At 38.9% G+C, this 20,642-nt stretch overlaps 1 protein-coding gene across 14 annotated transcripts in view; it reads left to right on the top strand.

Annotated features, from left to right (window-relative positions):
* PCDH15 (protocadherin related 15) overlaps positions 1–20,642 on the top strand; it is a 926,293-nt gene that overhangs the window by 645,590 nt on the left and 260,061 nt on the right. For all 14 annotated transcript variants that reach the window (XM_053207164.1, XM_053207165.1, XM_053207167.1 and 11 more), the window contains one exon: positions 11,593–11,672. In XM_053207164.1, coding sequence (XP_053063139.1) covers positions 11,593–11,672 — 80 coding nt within the window. The remainder of the gene's footprint in view (positions 1–11,592; positions 11,673–20,642) is intronic.

Genomic DNA, 20,642 nt, shown 5'->3' with positions numbered 1-20,642 from the left:
TTTTTTTTATGGAAGTTATTTTTGTTGTTTTGTTTTTAAGATTGCTAATTTCATCTTTTTTATTCATTATATGTCTATCCAGCTTTTCTTTATCATCTTGAGTCAGTTTTGGTAGTTTGTGTACTGCTAGGGATTTATTCATTTTATCTAGTTTATTTAATATGTTGGGTTACAGTTTTTCATCCCATTTTTTCTAAAATCTGCTTCATTGCTGTGAAGCCAGTAGTGATGTTTCCTCTTTTGTTTCTGATTTTAGTAATTTGAATCTCTTTTTTTTCTTTATCTGACTAGAATTTTGTTGATTTTGTTGATCTTTTCAAAATACCAACTTTTGACTTCATTGATTTTTTCTAATGCTTTTCTATTTTTATTTTATTAATTTCCACTTTAATTTTTATTTATTTTTTTTACTTCTGCTTGCTTTAGGTTTATTTTACTCATATTTTTCCATTGTCCTAAGGTGCAAATTTATTGCCTTGAGAACTTACCCCTTTTTAGAGATAGATGCTTACAGCGATTAATTTTTTTCCAAGAGCTGCCTTATACTACTGCATAAGTTTTAGTGTGGATTTTTGTAATTTTTTTTAAATTTATTCATTTTGAAGTGTTTTCTAATTCCCTTTCTATGATCTTCTGAGTACATGTTTAATTTCTGTGTGGTTGTCAAACTTTAGACTATATGTTATTGGTTTCTAATTTTATTCCATCGTGGACACAGTAAAAACAGTAGACCATAGGCACTGGGTTTCTGAAACATGGGGTGACAGGGGATCAGAAGGAATGATGTTGGCCTGTCCCTCCTGGGCAGATACATAGGCGGAGACTGGAGCTGTAGGAGAGGAGTCCTGTGATCCTGCATGCACCTGCTAAGAGGGGAGCTTCTGCCATGCTGTGCTGGCTGAGACTTGGAGGGAAAAACAACTTGTAGCTAAAATTCCACAGACTGTTGCTCTTCTGACTGAGGTTTCATAGGTTTGTTTTTTAGTAAACATTTCTCCCATTACTGTTTGCTCTTAGTACAACTTCCAGAGACTTTAACTTTTTAAATATTTTTTAGTAGTAATGGTTGTTTTTGTGGGAGATCCACAAAGCTCCTCACTCAGTCATTCCTGAAGTATTTCCCTTGTGTACTCTGTTCCTGTTAATTTTTGAATGGATGTATCATCTGCAAAAAGTATTAATAATCTTTACATGCAAGGTCTGTTTATTGGCTTAGAATAATTTGTATTGGGTATTATTTGTAGTCAATTATGGATATCACTGAATTTGTCCTTTTTAGCTCCAAGTATCGAGGACTTTTTTCCCATCATTTCTGTATGCTCACCCTGACCCCAGCCCATCCCTCCCCTTCCAAGAGTAACTTATTAATTAACCAAGATCACATTTTCTGATGCATTCTGATCAAACATTCTGATACATACGTGGTTGGGGGAATTTGTATGTTTTAGGTTTAAATTTTATGTCTTGCTGATATTGGTAACATATCATGTATGCTACATGGTCCAGCCTTCCATGGAGTGAGTTCTATTGATGACCGAAGGATACTCTTTTTAAAAACACTTTACAGGGGCGCCTGGGTGGCTCAGTCGGTTAAGTGGCCAACTTCAGCTCAGGTCATGATCTCACAGTCCGTGAGTTCGAGCCCCGCGTCAGGCTCTGTGCTGACAGCTCAGAGCCTGGAGTCTGTTTCGGATTCTGTGTCTCCCTCTCTCTGACCCTCCCCCATTCATGCTCTGTCTCTCTCTGTCTCAAAAATAAATAAACATTAAAAAAAATAAATTAAAAAAAAATTATAAAAACACTTTACAGATTTTTTTTTTCCTAAATCTGTATGATGCATTTTTAGTCTTGCTATTAACATCAATAGTAAGTGTATATTAAGTGTATGCTATGCACTGGATAGATACGAACTATTTTACCACTGTGTAATCATCATACCAACTCTGAATTGGATGCCATTCTATTTCAGCATCATACAGGCAGTCCTGGAGACATAAACAGGTTTAGCACTTTACATAGCTAATAAGTGACAGATTTCATCCCTATTGTTTTTTTTGTTTTGTTTTTTTGTTTTTGTTTTTGTTTTGTTTTTTTTTTGCTGTAAAACTCAAGATTTTTAGCTACTAAATTAAATTAGTTTCCTTAGATAATACTTTCTGTCTAAATAGAATTCCAGAGTTTTCTGAACATCTGTTTCCTCATCTGATTCTACATTCACTACATAGACTACCCATTTCAACTGTTGTTTATCTATTTTTGTGGTTGCAAATGTCACTTCAGAGGCAGAGCCCAGTTCAGGTAGTTAAAAGTGACATAATTGAGACTAGGTCCTCAATCTTATGATTACTAGCTCTAGGTTATTTTTTAATGTTTATTTATTTATTTTTGAGAGAAAGAGAGACAGAGAGAGAGAGAGCGCTAGCGGGGAGGGGCAGAGAGAGAGGGAGGAAGAGAATCCCAAGCAGGCTCCACACTGTCAGCGCAGAACCTGTCTTGGGACCAACCTCACAAACCATGAAATCTTGACCTGAGCCCAAATCAAGAGTCAGATGCTTAACCAACTGAGCCACCCAAGCACACTTCTGGGTTATTTTTTTATAAGTATAGGCTTAACCAAAGCATACTGAACATTATTTAACTCTTTCTCAGTATTAATATCACAAATGATCAGAATTTTCTCAAAGGTAGAGACTATAATGCATAACATATAATTACTGATTCCTAACATTAAATATGTTCTCTATAATGGTTGCCCAATACATTTTTGGCTTAATGAACTCAGTGTAATGTGATTACTAGTTTCTAAATTAGATTCTGTATTTATATCAACAGATGTTATTGTGGTACCTGCAGCTTAATGGGTCTCTATGCTTCTTGATACCTATGCTCTTTGTAAAGTAGATTTTTCTGCCCCTTTCCCTCAGTACTGTCAGACCATGAGCTATATACTTCATTTAGTTGGCCTGGCTGTATTAACTCCACTGTTTTGAAAATCTGGTTTTAATGTGCTGAAGTCTGGGAACTACAGTATGTAGGCTGTGGGGAAGGCTTGAGAAATCCTTGAACTAGTGTGCAAGAGTTCAAGTGTAGGCTTTTTGTGTCTTCATATCTCCACAGGCCTGGAAACACACCACACACACACACACACACACACACACACACACACACACACACACACACTTCAATTTATTTAAAACTGAACAAGAGTCATTTTGTTTAGCTATTTTAGCATTAAAACTGTTGTTTCCTATTTGTATTTATTCATTTTATTAGCAAGTGTTGAGTGTTGAGAACTGGCCAGAACTAAATATCTTTCCACAATAATTAGACTATCTTTAGAAATTATCAGTAGCCGCCAAGAAGCAGTAGGAAGAGAGGGCTAGTGTTCACTGTCACAACATGCTACTGCTTAGAAAATTCTGTCTCAAGCCAAATACTCTTACACACAAACTTGTATATCAGCAAGCAAGATTTTCCTTTCATGTGCCTGACAAGATTTTACGCTTAAGTTCACTTTAGACAAACTGAACAGTATTTTAGAGAGAGCTTGGTTAATGTTCTATTTAGTTTCAGGCAACAAGAAACTGAGTCATTAGATTGAACCCATGCTCTAGTGGAATCAACTTTTGGGGACTATTCCAAATGACAAAGGACTCCCTGGGTTCTTACACTTTGTTCATATAATCTACCTATCTTCAATTATTACTTGTTTATAGCATTTATTAATGTAATAAGCAAATCTTCTGGAGTTATAGATAAAGATAACTGAAACATTGATTGGCCCCAATGAAATGCTTGCTGTAGAATAAAACTAACACAGACATAGACACACACACACACACACACACACGCACGCACACACACACCTATACGTTACTCCTCTCTCTTCTGATTCAAGTTTGGAAGACATTGAGACAAAAAAACATGAAGTATGTAAATGAAAACTAAAGCACACTTTTTACTGTAAATATAGTTGATCAAAGTACAAAACAAAATTGGATCACTGTACTTCCTTCCTTCCATTAAATTTACCCTCTCAGCCACAGGAAATGCAAAGGCAAGCCTAAACTGTAAATAAGAGTAACACTATAGTAACAAAGCAGACAAGTGACCTGCCTTCATGAAGCATACATTCTAGTAAGAAAGAGAAACATTAACAAAATATATAAGTGGGTTATATAGAATGTTAGAAGGTGAGAAATGCTATCTGGAAACGTACATGAAGAAAAATGGAGAGGGATATATGGGGGATGACAATTTGATCAGTGACGATTTTGCTAAGGTGACATTAGCAAAGAACTGAAGAAGGTGAAAAGATGAACCATATAGATGGGGGAGGAGTGCTTCAGGTACATGTGGAAAGGTCCTGAAGTTCAGGCCCACCTGGTGTGTTTGAGGAACAGTAAAGGTACTAATGGGACCAGAATGAAGCAAGAGAGGAGGAAACCCATAGAAATGAAGTCACCCAGTGATGGAGGAGGCATGGAGATAGCTGCTCTCAGTGAAATCCGGTATTAATGGAAGAATTTGAATAGAGCAGTGACACGAATAAACTTAAAATTGAAAAGGATCATATGGATTCTGTAATGAAAATGGTCTGCAGTGAGGCATGAGAAATTGTGCAAATTAGTTAGGGTGCTATTTCCATCTAGTCCAGACTAGACCTGTTGTGACATTTCTGGAAATGGTGATAGGTGCTTTTTGTCTCATTATATTTTGTGGGTATAAACATCAGAAGATTTGTTACTGATTAGGTGTGGGAGAGAAGAATGACTACTAAGATACAGCCCGAGCAACAGGCAAGAGCAAATTTTCATTAGCCAGAATGAAAAGAGGAACAATTCCATATTGGGCATATTAAACGTGAAATGTCTTTTGACATCTAATTAAAGCTATTGAGTCGGCAGTTGGGTATGGGTTTAGGGAAGAAGTCTGGATTAGAAGTATACATTTGGGGTCTTGAGCATTTAAGTACTACTTAGAACTTGGAGGTTGGATAGGTTATTAAGGGAGTCAATGCGGAAGACATCCAAAGACTGATTTGGAAATGCTGAGGTGGTGACGAGTACCAGGAATGGGGACCCAGAGGAGCACATGTCCTGAAGCTGACTTTGGGGGAAAAAAGCATATCAAGGACAAGGGAGAGATCAGTTCTGTCTAACGCTGCTCAGAAGTCCAGTTAAAAACAAGCCAACAAAACAAAGAACAGAAACAAAGACTGTGAACCAATCAGTGGTTTTACTATTGTGGAATTTACTGGAGGTGTTGAAAAGAGCAGTTTCAGTGCAGAGGTTGCTGGAGGGTTGGAAACATGATGGAGATGGTCTCGAGAGTGAATGAGAAGACAACAATTGAGAAAAAGTAGAATGCAAAACTCTGTCCCCAAATTTTTCCCTAATTAGGGGTCCAGATGGCACATTATCACTAGTAGGAAGAAAGACAAGAGTGGATGGGTATGGCAAGGTATGCCTAAGAAATCTGGGAAATTGTAGAGTAGGGAAATATACTTTAATAGCTGGACAGAATTGCAGGTGTTAAGGCGTGCTCAGGTATCACAGAGGCATTCTACGTTAGCTGCACATCCGACTTTCAGATACATCATGTTTGCGTAGTATTTTCCTACTACTTACATTTTTTTAGAAAACAGGGGCGCCTGGGGGGCTCAGTCGGTTAAGCGTCCTACTTCGGCTTGGGTCATGGTCTCGCGGTCTGTGGGTTCGAGCCCCCCGTCGGGCTCTGTGCTGACAGCTCAGAGCCTGGAGCCTGCCTCGGATTCTGTGTCTCCCTCTCTCTCTGACCCTCCCCCATTCATTCTCTGTCTCTCTCTGTCTCAAAAATAAACATTAAAAAAAAAATAAAAATAAAAAAAAGAAAATCAATTGGCTTTTTTTTACACAAATGAACTTCTTTCAAAAAGGAGATTTTACATGAGGATCACAAATGACAAAACAAGACTTCTTGACATTAAAAAGTCTTCATTGTTCATCGAAATAGATTCCTAAACATTAACATTTTGTTAAAGGGCCAGCAGTTTAAAGCCAGGAGGGCACACATACACATTTTTGGAAACGCCGCTGCCCTGAATTGAAAACCTCAGTTCTCGCTCTCAGTTTAATAACATAAATCAGAACTCGTTTGCCTAAGTGAGAAAAGAAAAGATCATCTAAATCCGTTGATTTTTATCTATCTTAGAATCCCTCAGGGCAGGTGGTTTGTCTTAATGTCCTGTGAAATGTGCAGAATCATTCTGTGCACATAAAGTGCACTCTACCAGATGGTACTTGATGGCTGTATTCCTCTTTAACATGAACGAATATTAGTTTAGAGAAGATTTGTTTTCTTTTTCAAAATTCCTCTTTTTCCAATGCCTAAGCATAGCGCTTATTGAGACAAATACTTTTGTGCCCCTGTTGGTGCTTCTGAAAAATGGGGGAACTGAATTACATGCAGTGAGCTGTCTGGGTGAGCAGTTAGAAACAGCAGTGGCCTTGGTCTTTAAAGATATTCTTTGTCCTGCAAGCACAAATTAAAGGAAAATTAGCTTTGTCGTAGTTCACCATGTTGTCAAACATCTATCAGAAAACCAGTGACTGAATTCCATGATGTGCTAGCTATCCAAAGTGAGCATCGCTCAATCACGTAACCAAGGATATTTAACCTCGGGTTGTTTACCTGAGGCCACACAAAACGTTAGCTGGTTTTCCATTTGCTCGCCATTCCTCAAATTCATGAGGCACGTCCCCATGTCACTGCCTTTTCCTTGGCCGTGCCCTCTGCCAGAATTCCCTTCCCCACATGACTTGCTGTCTCCCCTTTCACAAGCGTCTGCCAACTTTTCACATTTTCCTGATGACCCATACATGATGGCAAGCCTGCCTCCTCCCCTCCCTGTATGTCCTTCCCAAAATATTTTATATTACAGCTGCACTTACACAGATCTGAAAGCTGTATATTTTCATTAATTATTCTGCTTGGTCTCTGGCGCCCCCCCTTACAGTACAAGTTGCACAAAGGAAGAATCCTTGTCTGTGTGGCTCCCGGAATTTTGTCTCATTGGAGCCTCAGTGCTTATTCACACAGCACAGACAGTTAATGAATATTTGGTGTATCAATGAGTGAATACTGTATGCGTTATTCTTGTTAGCTTCCTCTTATAGTCAGGCGTCCTGTCTGAGCGGAGGTGGCTCCAGGGCTGTGAATGAGGGGGTGGTTCTGGAACCTTCCCAGTTCATGCTGGGATAACCCCCCAGGGAGATGACCACTCCCCCCAAGACCTTGTGTGAGAAGCTCACATTGGACTCGGCTCATCAAAAATAAAGTCATAGAAAATGTATGTGTACAAAGGATGAGAAATTCCCTTCTGTTCTATCTGTCTAGTGTCTTAAGTGACACTAACCTCTCCCTTAAAAAAAATTAAGTTTATTTATTTATTTTGAGAGAAAGAGAGAGCAGGAAAGGGGAAGAGAGGGAGAGACAGGGAGGGAGGGAATCCCAAGCAGGCTCCACACTGTCAGTGCAGAGCCAGGTGTGGGGCTCGATCCCATGAACCATGAGATCATGACCTGAGCCAAAATCAAGAGTCAGAGGTTTACCCGACTGAGCCACCCAGGAGCCCCATGCCCTCTCTATTTTTCAGATGAAATGGTAACTATTAATTTCCATGTTAAAAAAAAAAAAAAAACAGATGTATCTTCCAATGAAGTAAGTTATAGGGAACTCTAATTGGAGTGGTAACAAAGCCCTTGGTCTTTCTCTTTCACCTACATGGTTACTGTGAGGTTTAAATGAGATGATGCATGCAAAGATCGTTCCCAGCACAAAGTAAGAAGTCAGTCAATGTTAACTTTAAGGATTTGCTGTTCAAAACCATATTTGAATTTCTGCCCATCATTCAGAGACAGCTGGCTAGACTCACATATAGAAAAAAAAAAAAAAAAAGGACTATGTATAAAATGTTTTCAGAAAGGTATTTTAGGTCATAAATATGCATATGGTCAAATCTTATTACAACAAGGATCATTGCTTTTTCTGACTTTTCCATGTTTACCTTTTATGTCTTATTTCTTCCTTTAAAGCATGTCTTTCCCTAAATACTGACAGAAGGAGATACAGAGTATTTACTCAAGTGCCGACACTTGTAGTGGTTAGATTTCAGAGCTCTCATCCAGATAACACCCTTCCCCCTTGCTTCCTTGACTGAGAAATTATAAATCCTCCCTAATTACTACACCACTGGCCACGGGTCCTAAAACAACCACAGAGGATTGGCTAAAAGAATAAAAGAAAACAATCGGATAAGGATTTCCTTCCAAATCGGGGTCTTCAAGCTTTCTAGTGTGGGCACAACCTCATATAAGAATGAGGTAGTTGGGGGCACCTGGGTGGCTCAGCTGGTTAAGCTTCTGACTCTTGGTTTCAGCTCAGGTCATGAATGGTCTCATGGTTTGTGGATCAAGTCCTGCATCCATGGAGCCTGCGTAGGATTCTCTCTCTCCCTCTCTGTGCCCCTCCCCTGCTTGTGCTCTCTCCCTCTCTCAAAATAAATAAAGAAACTTAAAAAAAATTAAGTAGAAAAAAAGAATGAAGTAGGTGAGGTGCCTGGGTAGTTCAGTCGGTTGGGCATCCGACTCTTTATCTCAGCTCAGGTCTTGATCTCAGCTCAGGTCTTGATCTGAGTTCAGGCCTTGTGTTGCGCTCCATGCAAGGCATGGAACTTACTTAAAAATAAACCAACCAACAAACAAATCTTTTTAAAAAGTATGACATAGGCAAAGTACTGGCTCTCACATTTCTTCAAGTCTGAGGTATTTAAAGGGCCAAACAAAACTGGAAGAAATATTTCAAGGTACCTCGGGAATAGAAAGTAATTAATGTGGATGAAAAAATGGGAAGTTCTTTAGGAATTTCTCTTTGTTATTATTTTAGTAACATAACAATATAATGACTTACATAAATAAAATGATGCAACATTCACCATGCTCTCATCCCACAGCGATAATGTTAAGTGTTAGAGTAGACCCGATACATTAGAAGAAAGGCTAACACTAATCTGAACTTAACTGTATCCACACAAATCTATCTTGTTTCAGAATCCATTACTTCTGGCTCATTGAAAATACAAACAATAAATTGTCTCTCAGAAAACAACAACCACATGCCAATGAACAAATAAAAAGAAATTGATTATATCTATAACTATATGACAGGTAAAAATGACTGATTGAGGGGCGCCTGGGTGGCTCAGTCGGTTGAGAGTCCGATTTTGACTCAGGTCATGATCTCCCAGTTCATGGGTTCGAGCCCTACATAGGGCTCTGTACTGACAGCTCAGAGCCTGGGACCTGCCTCTGTGTCTCCCTCTCTCTGTGCCCCTCCCCTAATTGCCCTCTGTCTCTCTCTGTTTCTCAAAATGAATGAACATTAAATGTTTTTTCTTTTTTTAATGACTGATTGAAAGAAAAAAACAACAGAAAAAGTTCAGTGTGCACTTTTTAGTGACAAAATGCGGTCTCTTAATGATGTAGGCAGCCCAGGTCCAAGGACGCTGAGTGGGTCTCACAGGACCAGCCAGCCAGGAGGGTCCCTGATGTGCATAGGACAGAAGTGAAACATGAGCCAGCAGGAGGTGAGGGCACACTTTATTGAAGGTCCAGAGAGACCAGGTACGCATAGAATGTCGGGGAGACTCAGAAAGGAAAGGAAAGAGAGTCTCCTCTTTGTTCAGAATCTGGGGTTTTTACTGAGGATCGTGGTCTGATGTACACTTCCCCTAACCAGTCAGACCAAGAAAAAACGTCCAGGTGTCCTCCATAGCTGACTTATTCCCTGAAGCCAAGAGTCTCGGTGTTGGGGTGTCTAACATGGGGGTTCTGAAATTTCCCTAGCATGGCCTCAATCGGCCGTTCTTGTCCAGTCAGTCCTTAGATGTTTCTGTTACACTGCAAGACTCCAAAGAAATCATTAACTCCTTGTACCTTGCAAGGATATAGTACAAGACGTGAATAAGGAGAGGGTCGGTCTTAGAAAGGAAGCTGGAAAATGAGCAAAAAGCAGATTTTTATGGACTCCTTTGGTCCCCCTATCTCACCAATATAGCATAATTCTGTGTTTCTTCAAACGTTGACTGTGTCATTATTTGTAGTTCTGTTTTATCTTTTTTGGCTACTACTCGCCTGGCAAAGAACAAGAAATGATGAAAATATCAAGCATCTGCGATCAATTCCATTGAGCCTGTTTAAAAACAGTATTTTTTTTCTTGCTCTCTACCCTCAGATTTCTATTATAATTAATTTTAGATTTTAAATTAAAAGTTTAGATTTAGACATATATGGAATGTTTCAAAGATATTACCCTAGGTAATTTATTATTTCATTGTATTTTATTATTTTATTCCATTGTGTTTTATTGTATATCTGTAATAATGTAACAGTGTTACTCAAAAGAAATGAAATGTATGTCTGAAAAAAGTGATCACTTTGCTTAATTAAAATTTGACTGCAGGGAGGGTACAAGGGAAACATCAGGGCCACCAGGAAGATGGTCATTACTGGGATCCATGAAGAAGAAAGCAGTGGGGAAGGGGATCAGATACAGATTTACACTGCAGACAGTTTGGGGATGGACCCAGTGGGATTTGCTGATGGGGTGCACTGGAGAGTAGGAATGAGCAATTAAAGTCAAGACATGAGGCCTGAGCAAAAAGGGGGGTGGGGGTTGCAGTCGCCACGATCACTGAAATAACTAAGACTGAGAACAGTAGGCTGTTGTTTTCTTGAGGGCAGAGGAGGGAGAGAGAGAGCAGGATTTGGGGGTTTGAACATTTCAAATTGGGGATGATTGTCACTCATCCAAGTGGGTGTTCAGGTGGGCAGGGGATATGCCTGAAATGCTGAGGAAAGGCTGGGGTTAGGGATATATACTCAAAGTCCAAAGCTATAGGTTTTGTCTTCTCTGAATTGAGTGAAGGTGGGGAAAAAGAAAAAAAAAAAAAAAAAGTAATATTTTTTGGAAACTTTCAACACACCAGATGTTAGTCTGTGTGCCCAGACATAAATCATTTCAGTTAAACCTCCCAATAGTGATTAACTTTTGTATTGTTCTAGTTCTCATTTACAAATGAAGAAATTGAAAAATAATCACATATCTAGTCAGTGGAGCCAGTTTTGAATTCGGCTTTTGGCTTCAGGTTCGAGATTCTTAACCACAAAGCTCCCTGACTCGATATATTCTCAGCAGAAAAAGGAATTTCTCTGCACTGCAAACATTTATGCAGAGTGTAGCGATACACTCGGGTAAAATTAAGTACACAAACCTTAGGAAAGTCATTACTATATTTCCACGCCAGGTAAGATTACGTACGTGTGAGGAAAATACTATTCTTACTCAGTCTTACTACTTTCACATGAGATAAAATGACAGGGTGCTGAGGTCAGATATGAAATTCTGTATTTTACCTCCTGCCATCAGCTCATTTTTTATTCTTTAAGAGTCTCATGGATATCCTGTAATGTTGGTTTCAAGCTTCTATATTGTACTGTACTGACTAGGAGGGTATCAATCACTTGATAATTTAGTCGTGTTTTCTCTCTGAAGGCAACTGATCGAGAGGGAGACCCAATAACATATGCCATTGAGAATGGAGATCCCCAGCGAGTTTTTAATCTTTCAGAAACGTAAGTTAAAAAGGATTTCAAAATTTATTTAAAAAAAAAAAAAGCATTAAACAATGTATTGGTACCAAGGGAACAGACTTCTAATCAGAGACTTTCAGCTGTTTGTAGTTTTATTTTACTTTTTGTTCCCCATGAATGTTAATGAGGTCTGGGGGCGGGGGATAATTCTGAATTCAGAAATATTACCCAGGAGACTATTGATTTTAAACATTTTTACTAGGTAAAATCCACTGAGGTGGAAACATTTTATTTGTAGGCTGGGATTAATTAGATCCCTTTAAAGTTGTCAGTTACTCATAATAACAAGGGCATTTCTACAAAGAGTAACGTGGCGCTAAATTGTTCATTCAAAGAGAATTATGTAAGACAAAGCATAAATTCCAAGTTAAAGTACCACCAAAATCCATCCTTCAGTTTTTGAGTAAAGTACATATAGTCTTAAACAGCTTACACAAAATATTGAGTGTCCCTGCCAGACCTCCTGGGGTCTCTATCAGTGTGACTGTACCCAGCTCTCTGAGCACAGCAGAGACATGTTAGTCATCACCAGGAGAAAGTCAGGAGGAACACTGAACCCTTGAGAGATCACTGGCTTCCTTCTGCAAGATCACAGTAGGCTTGCTTCTGTCCCATATGGCTGGTCGTTAAAGAGTCATGCTCGCTACCTCTCTCGTTCTTTCTGTGTGGCCCTGAGTTGCTTTACTCCCTAAAAGTATGGAAGCCTAAAGTTGGCCCATGGTTATAAAGTGAACATTTTGACAAATGACCCAGGCATTGCTTCAGTCTCACAAATATCCTGTACATAAGGCCAACTCAAGAGAGCCATGTGTGGTCACTGGTCTTGGGAAAAGCACCTATAATGTCAAGTCCACTAGGATGTTCCAACTGTGAGTTAGTACACAGTTAGAAACAGTATTTCTCAGACTTTTAGATTTCACACATGAGTAAACTTACATTTAAAAAATGGAAAGACTTAACTATTTTGAGTTTTCTCCAATAAGTATGTACAGATCTTAAGTAGCTAAAGTTTACAATCATCCTGAAATGAATAAAACTTTTTCAAGGGACATTTTCCCTGTAATCAATACTGTGTGGTAATTGTTTTAAAATACAGATACAGATCACTAGAATAAAGTTAAGGGTCTAGAAATAACCCCTAACATTTATGGCCAATCGGTTCCCTCTACCCCAAAAAAAAGTCCAAAACAATCCCGTCAGGAAAGAATAATCTTTTCAATAAATGAAGTTTGGGGCAACATACAAAAGAATGAAGTTTTGTCTTTATCTTCTTGCCATTTGCAAAGATTAGCTCAACTGGATCATAGACCTGAATATTAGAGGTAAAAAAATTTATATAACTGTTAGAAGAAAATACAGTAAATCTGTAGGCAATGTTTTTTTTTAGATATGACACTAAAGTACAAGTGATTAAATGACAAGATGGATAAGTTGGACTTCATCAAAATTTGGAAAATACGTGATTTAGAGGACACGATCAAGAAAGTGAAGACCACACTCAGCCTGAGAGAAAATATTTTCTTTAAATGTTTATTCATTTTTGAGAGAGAGAGAGAGAGAGAGAGAGAGAGAGAGAGAAGGCAGGGGAGGTCAGAGAGAGAGGGGGACAGAGGATCCAAAGAAGGCTCTGAGCTGTCAGCACAGAGCCTGATGTGGGGCTTGAACCCATGAACCATGAAATCGACCTGAGTGGAAGTCAGATGCTTAACTGACTGAGCCACCCACGTTCCCCTTAAATAAAGCAGATAATAAAGGACATACGTATAGAGAACGTATATAAAGAACCATTACAACTCAAAAGTAAACAAAGAAATAACCCAAATAAAAATGGACAGGAATTTGAATAGACATTTCTCCAAAGAAGCTACATGAACGGCCAGTAAGCACATGGAAATTCAGTCACGATCAACTATCATTAGGGAAATGCAGGTGAAAATCACAAGGCACTGCTTCTCACCTCCTTTGAGTGTCTATACTGGCAAAGAAAGGAGATGGTAAGTGTGGCTGAGGACTTGGAGATTTGAGTCCTCATATATTCCTGGAGGGGCAGTAAAATAAGTGTATACTTTGGAAAACAATGTGTCGTCTTCTTTTTAAAAAAAAAATTTTTTTACGTTTATTGATTTTTGAGACAGAGAGAGACAGAGCATGAACAGGGAAGGGTCAGAGAGAGGGAGACACAGAATCCGAAACAGGCTCCAGGCTCCGAGCCATGAGCACAGGGCCCGACGCGGGGCTTGAACTCACGGGCCGTGAGATCATGACCCGAGCCAAAGTCGGACGCTCAACCGACTGAGCCACCCAGGTGCCCCACAATGTGTCGTCTTCTAATGTTACACATAGAGTCACCATATAACCCAATAATTCTACCCATATCTGCTCAAGAAATGAAAACATACATCCACATAAAAAGTTGCACAAATATATACACAACAGAATTATTTACAAGAGCAGAATGTGGAAGCAACTCAAATGTCCATGTACGGATGAATGGATGAACCAAATGTACATCCATACACTGGAATCCTTTGTCAATAAAGGAGAACGTAGCGCTGACACCCACTACAACATGGATGAGCCTTGAAAACATTATACTGAGTGGAAAAAGTTGTTCACAAAGGACCACACATAGTGTAATTCCACTTTTATGAAATGTCCAGAATAGGCCAATCTCTAGGGACAAAAACAGGACACTAGTGGTTGCCTAGGGCTGGGGGTGGGAGAGAATAGGGAGTCACTGACAGTGGACCATGCTAACAGTGAAGAACACATTCTAAAGTTGACTGTCCTGGTGGTCAGACGACTCTGCAAATAAACTAAAATTCATGGAATTGTACCCTGAAATGGTACAAATTTGATCACATGTGAATTACATATTAATAAAACAAGAATTCATGGAATCATACCCTGTGAATGGGTGAATTTGATTACCTGTGAATTACATGTTCCTAATGCTGGTTTTTAAAAAGGCAAGAATGAACCTTTCACCTGCCCTCATGAGCAGGAAGCCCAGGCCTTACTGTCTGTTAAGGATTTCCATCCCTGTGTTTACCTGCTTCTGCCTTGAGGCTGAAGGATTTGCAGCTGCTAGCTGTGACATCTGATGAGTCACCAACTTTACCAAAGCAATTCTCCACCCAAGCTGCTCCCATAGCAAGGGTTTCTCTGCTTCTTCTCTCATCTCAGCTTTTGTGGGACCTAACTAGGTCACAGAGGTTCTTCAAGGTGTGAAAGATGTCAGGGCAGCCTCCTCCTTGTCTCAGTTGACCACAGTTCTTGCTACTTGGCCCCCACCTCAACTCAGACAGCCATCTTCTTAAATGCAAGATGCTTCTGGGACAGCCCGTGTCCAGAACATCCCTGTGATGACGGCACGGTCTCCTTTGACGATCATTCTTGATTCAGAGTCCACTACGCCGGGTCCGTTGCTTTCTACCCATGGTCATTTTATTTCAGCCACCTCAGAGCTGTTGCTGTCATTATATTTGCAGGCTGTCCTTGACCATTACCAATATATTTGAATATTCAAGGAATATATTAATTGAATATATTCGTTACCAATGTATTCCCCATTCGAAATGTGGGAAAATTGAAATTTTAATCCCTTCCCTCTCTGAAATTTCTGGGCTAATTGTGAAAATGAGTGCCACTGGTTCTATGTAAGTTTTAAGGATTCAGATACTTCAGGTACTCTTTTAGAAAGTAATAGAAAATAGGGGCGCCTGGGTAGCTCCGTCGGTTAAGCATCCGACTCTTGGTTTCAGCTCAGCTCATAATCTCACAGCTCTTGAGTTCGAGCCCCGCTACTGGTGCAGAACCTGCTTGAGATTCTTTCTCCTTCTCTCCCTCTCTCTCTCTTCCTCCCTTCCCTCTTTCTCTCAAAATAAGTAAAATAAACCTAAAAAAAACTAATAGGAAAGAAATAATGGTCTACCTTAGGAGACACTATATAATTTATACAATTAATGTTTCTAGTTACATTTTCCTTCTTCAAACAAAAAAAGTATATATTCATGTTTACTTTAAATATTATATTATTTTGTGCTATGATACACATTTTAGCAATAATCATTATTACAATCCCATTAACTTACTTTTTTCTGTTGAAATAAAAATATGCCAAAGGTTTTTGTAAATCTTTAAAAACATCAGTAGTGATAAATAATCACTTCAATGCTAATATAGATCTACAAAATGTTGCACTGTTATATACATATTAATGTATTGGATTAGTCATTTAGCCATGAAAGGAACACACTCTTTAAAGGAAAGAACTTGTTCTTAAAAATCACAGCCAGCTTTCATGAAAATCATTCCATACCATGTATTAAATGACCAGATCTGTGTGGTTCTGTAACATACTGAATTATTTTAACAACTTCTCATGGTGTCTTGTCGCTAGTTGCACATGATACAGCAAATATTTATTCACCAAACATTGACAGAGAAGTCAACATTTAAACAAAATATATTTAAAAACTTCCTTTATAGTACGATGGCCAAATATCTAAGTTATTATTGCAGGACGGTGAGGAATTCCTATAGACAGAATTGTAAAGAGCGTATGAGTTTAATGCAAAAGTTAAAAAGCTAAACAGAAGAACCTCAAAGAGTTATATCTGCCCGTGGTTAGAATTTTATTTGAAAATTCTATTACCTTCACTGCCATTGTGCTCATTTTCTACATGACTACATTCATTTTGATACCAAGTTTAAGGCTTGATTATACTTTTCACATCAGTGTGAACTTTATGATTTCCCTGAAGATTAAATAACATATAACAAAGTGATGTGCATTTGCTTTTCTGTCAACCCTACTTTCAAAATACGTATTCAGACGAACTGCTTCTCACGCCTTTCACCCCCCCTTTGCCCCCCCCCCTGCCACCGTCCGCTTCCCTCAACCGCAGCCCACACCTGCCTCCTCCTGTCAGTCTGCCTTTGTTAACCACTAATCACTATTTAACACGAACACCATGTCCAACTTGCAGCAACCACACACTTGCGGGTACACTCTATCCTCTCTCCATGTTATTTCAGGTACACTCTGTCCTCTCTGCATGTCATTTCAGGTACACTCTGTCCTCTCTGCATGTCATCGTGAAGCCTGAAACATGATGCCCGCAGGCAACATGATAAATCTCTGAATGACACAGATACTTGTGAGTGTAAACAATATTAAATCACAGCCAGTAGAATGTATTGAAAACGCCTAAAGGAAGCATACAATAGGAACATGGAATCTGTGAGATCATTTTTCTCAGCCCATGATGCAGCTACTCTACAGTGTTTCCTAATCAACAGGGCAGTTGGAGAAATGGTTACTTGGAGATGCAGGTTCTCAATGCTATCAGACTGGTTTGTTTGGAAGAAGATACCCTCCATGACATTTTATTTACATTGTGTAAACAACTTTGGAACTCCATCATTATGGTTAGGCAAACCAACTCATGTCTTACAGAGCTTGATTTTGTCCAGCACGACTCATTTCAGAAACATAGCCTTCACGTTTGCTGAGGGGATTCTGTGTGATATAATTAATATAATTGAAGTGAAATTCACATGGCATAAAACGAACCATGTCAAAGTGAACGATTCAGTGGCCTTAGCAGACTTACCACATTGCACAACTACCCCTTGTATCTTGTTCTGGAATATCTTTATTACTCCAAAATAAGTAAGCGGCTGCCGACCCCCTTGTATCTTCTTCTGGAATATCTTTATTACTCCAAAAGGAAACCCGACCCATTATGTAAGCGGCTGCCCCCTATCCGTCCCTCCCTTTGCCCCTGGCAACCAGCAATTTATGTTCTGTCTCTACGGATTTATCTATTGTCCATATTTCCTATAAATGGAATAATACATGTGAATGTTGTGTCTGGCTTTTTTCGCTTAGCCTAAGGTTTTGCAGTTCAGCCACGTTGAAGCATGGGTCAGGACTTCATTCCTTTCTATACCTGTGTAGTATCTCATGGAGTGCGTGTGCCCTCTTTTCATCCGTTCATAACTGGATGGCCATTTGGACAGTTTTTCTAGGTCTTGGCTGTTGTGAATACTGCCACTATGAGCACATATGTACATGTATTTAAGAATCTGTTTTCAGTTCTCTTGAGTATATTCCTGGAATTGGAATTGCAGGGTCATACTGTAATTTTATGTTTACTTTTTGAGGAACTGCCAGGCTGTTTCCCATAGTGACTGGACCATTTTACGTTCCCACCAGCAATGTGCTAGCCTTCCAACTGATTCCTTTCTATCTTTCTCAACATGTTATTTTCCCATTTGTTTTGTTAATGGTATGCATCCTAGTGAGTGTGAAATGGGAGTTCATTGTAGTTGTGGTTTAGTTCCCTGCTGATTCATGATGTTGAGTATCCTTCCATGTGCTTTTTGCGCACTTGTGTATCTTTGTTGGAGAAATGTCTGTTCAAGTCCTTTGCCTAATTTTTTTTTAGTGTTTATTCATTTTTGAGATGGAGACAGAGTGTGAGTGGGGGAGGGGCACAGAGAGGGAGGCACAGAATCCGAAGCAGGTTCCAGGCTCCGAGCTGTCAGCACAGAGCCTGATGCAGGGCTCAAACTCACAAACCGCCAGATCATGACCTGAGCTGAAGTCGGACGCTTAACCGACGGAGTCACCCAGGCGCCCCTCTTTGCCTAATTTTTAATTGAGTTGTTTGTATTTTTGTTGTTGAGTTTTAAGAATCCTTTATCCATTTGCTGAGCCAGATTCTTGTCAGAAATAGGATTTGCAAATATTTTCTCCCATTTTGTATATTTCTTCCACTCTGTTGGTGATGTCCTTTGATGCCAAAAATTCTTAATTTTGGTGAAGTCCAATATACCTATTTTTTTTTCTTTTGCTGCTCAGGCTTTTAGTGTCATATTTAACAATCTATTGTCAAATCCAAGATCATGAAGATTTATCTCTAAGTTTTGTCCAAGAGTTTCATGGTTTCAGTACTTATATTAGATTGTTCATTTGTTTTGAGTTAACTTCCATCTATGGTGTAAAAAGACAGTCCAAGGTCATTCTTTCACGTGTCGATCTCCACTTGCCCCGGCACCATTTGTTTAAGAGACGAATCTTTCCCTATTGAATAATCTTCATGCTTGTTGAAAACCAACTGGCTGCAGATGCATGGGTTTATCTCTGGACTCTCAGTGCTACCCCACTCCCCAGTATATGTGGGTGCTTCTCAATGTCCTGGTTTCCCAAGAAACTCTCTGCCCACCTTTTCTTCCAGGCTTCCAGCACTCGATTGTACACCTCAGCTGTAATCTTTTGCCTCAGGTGACTGTAGGGTGCTCCCCGCCTTACAGTGTTTTCTAGAAAAACCCACTGCTTTTCTGCCTCTAGTAAGTTCTGGGTTAGACGAAATAAAGGCAAGAACCATGCATCATTCCTTCAGGCATCCCCCAGACCTACAAACACAATTCTTGGTGGATAAGGGTAGCACTGGGGATGCTGGCTTCCATCTTCAAGACCACTGATGTCACCCCTGTGCGATACATTTTCAGTCATGCAAAATTTAGGTAGCACTATTATTGTTTTAACATAAATGGTTCTTACATACTTTTAATATATGAACGTACAAGATTTACTGCATTCCTAGATGCAGCCCAGTGTATCCTGAACTATAGTTCCAGCCAGCTGGTAGGAACACTCGCCCTTTCCAGTTGTGTCAGGAATTTCAGGAAAGCATGCTTAGGTGTACCCATCAGCTAGTCCTTCAGCTATAAATACCAAAAGATACTACTTATCCTTTCTCTCCTTCTCCGTCTCTCAAATATCCTGCCCAACTGCCTACTGCACTGGGCACAAGGCACACATCGTATTGAGAAAAGAGCTATCTTTGCAACAATTACCAGACCCTTAAAAATTAGCTGTTTAATTATAATATGGCTATAAATGGGGATACTATATAAATTTCTAGAGATTTTCTAATTTAATGTACAAGGAAGAACATAGATATTAGAACCTGAAACCAAGGGGAAAAACGGAAAACAATAACTCAGTTTTCTTTTTTCTTTCATTGTCCTATGGCTAGGGCTCTCAGATTTTCTGTTTAAGTTGCTTGTGAGTAAGTCTCAGAAGCAGTAATGTCTTACTTTTGTCTTGAAGTCATTTTAGAATGAGATTATCTGAACCATCTGAGGTGTGGGAAGTTCATCCAAAAGCCATTGTTATGAACAACTCTGGGTTGTCGGTTCTTTTGACGAAACATTTAAAAATGTACCACTAGTAAACTTCGTTTTCTACAGTTATACCATATGCTAGAACTTTTTAAAGTCCATTCGATCAACAACAATAAAATAAAGCAAATAGAGTAACCGTGACTCTGACTTTGATTCATTGGTGTTAACTCTTTTTACCCAAGTACCATGTATGATGTGAATTGCTTAAATTCCACTGTGACAATAAAAGCACTTGTGTCAAAATGTGAAAGCCTTCTATCAGTCAGAAGCAAATTATGTTTTTATGCTTGAATAAATATTTTAATGCTTTATTATATTAATATAACCTCTCCTCCACAATAGATACTCAGTAGGCCTTTATTAAAATGTCACATATCAGATGTCAGATTGTAAAATCTAAGATAAAAATTTGGGCGTTTGTTTTAGAGAGGATTAGAAGTAACCAAACTGTTATAAGACAAATTACATTGGAGAAGAAAGTATTAACTATTTGGACACATTGATTTTAAACAGTGAAAGGGCAAGAAGTAGTATTAAAATATTCTAATTGTGAGAATTTGTCCAAAGGCTGTTCATCTCCCATTATATATAATAAATAAAATAAAGAAATATCTAAATTTCAAAAGAATAACAAAATGATGCAATTGTTAGTATATCCAACAAAATTCTCTTTTTTATAAATTATAAAATGGGAGAGTGAATGCTCATAAAATTATGTCTCCTTAAAAAGAATGTAAAATATAGCGGTCTGAA

Source organism: Acinonyx jubatus, chromosome D2 (genome assembly GCF_027475565.1).
Source record: "Acinonyx jubatus isolate Ajub_Pintada_27869175 chromosome D2, VMU_Ajub_asm_v1.0, whole genome shotgun sequence".
In the NCBI taxonomy this organism is placed as follows: domain Eukaryota; kingdom Metazoa; phylum Chordata; class Mammalia; order Carnivora; family Felidae; genus Acinonyx; species Acinonyx jubatus.
Note: the sequence above shows the minus strand (reverse complement) of the source record. Positions and strands in the feature narration are given on the sequence as shown.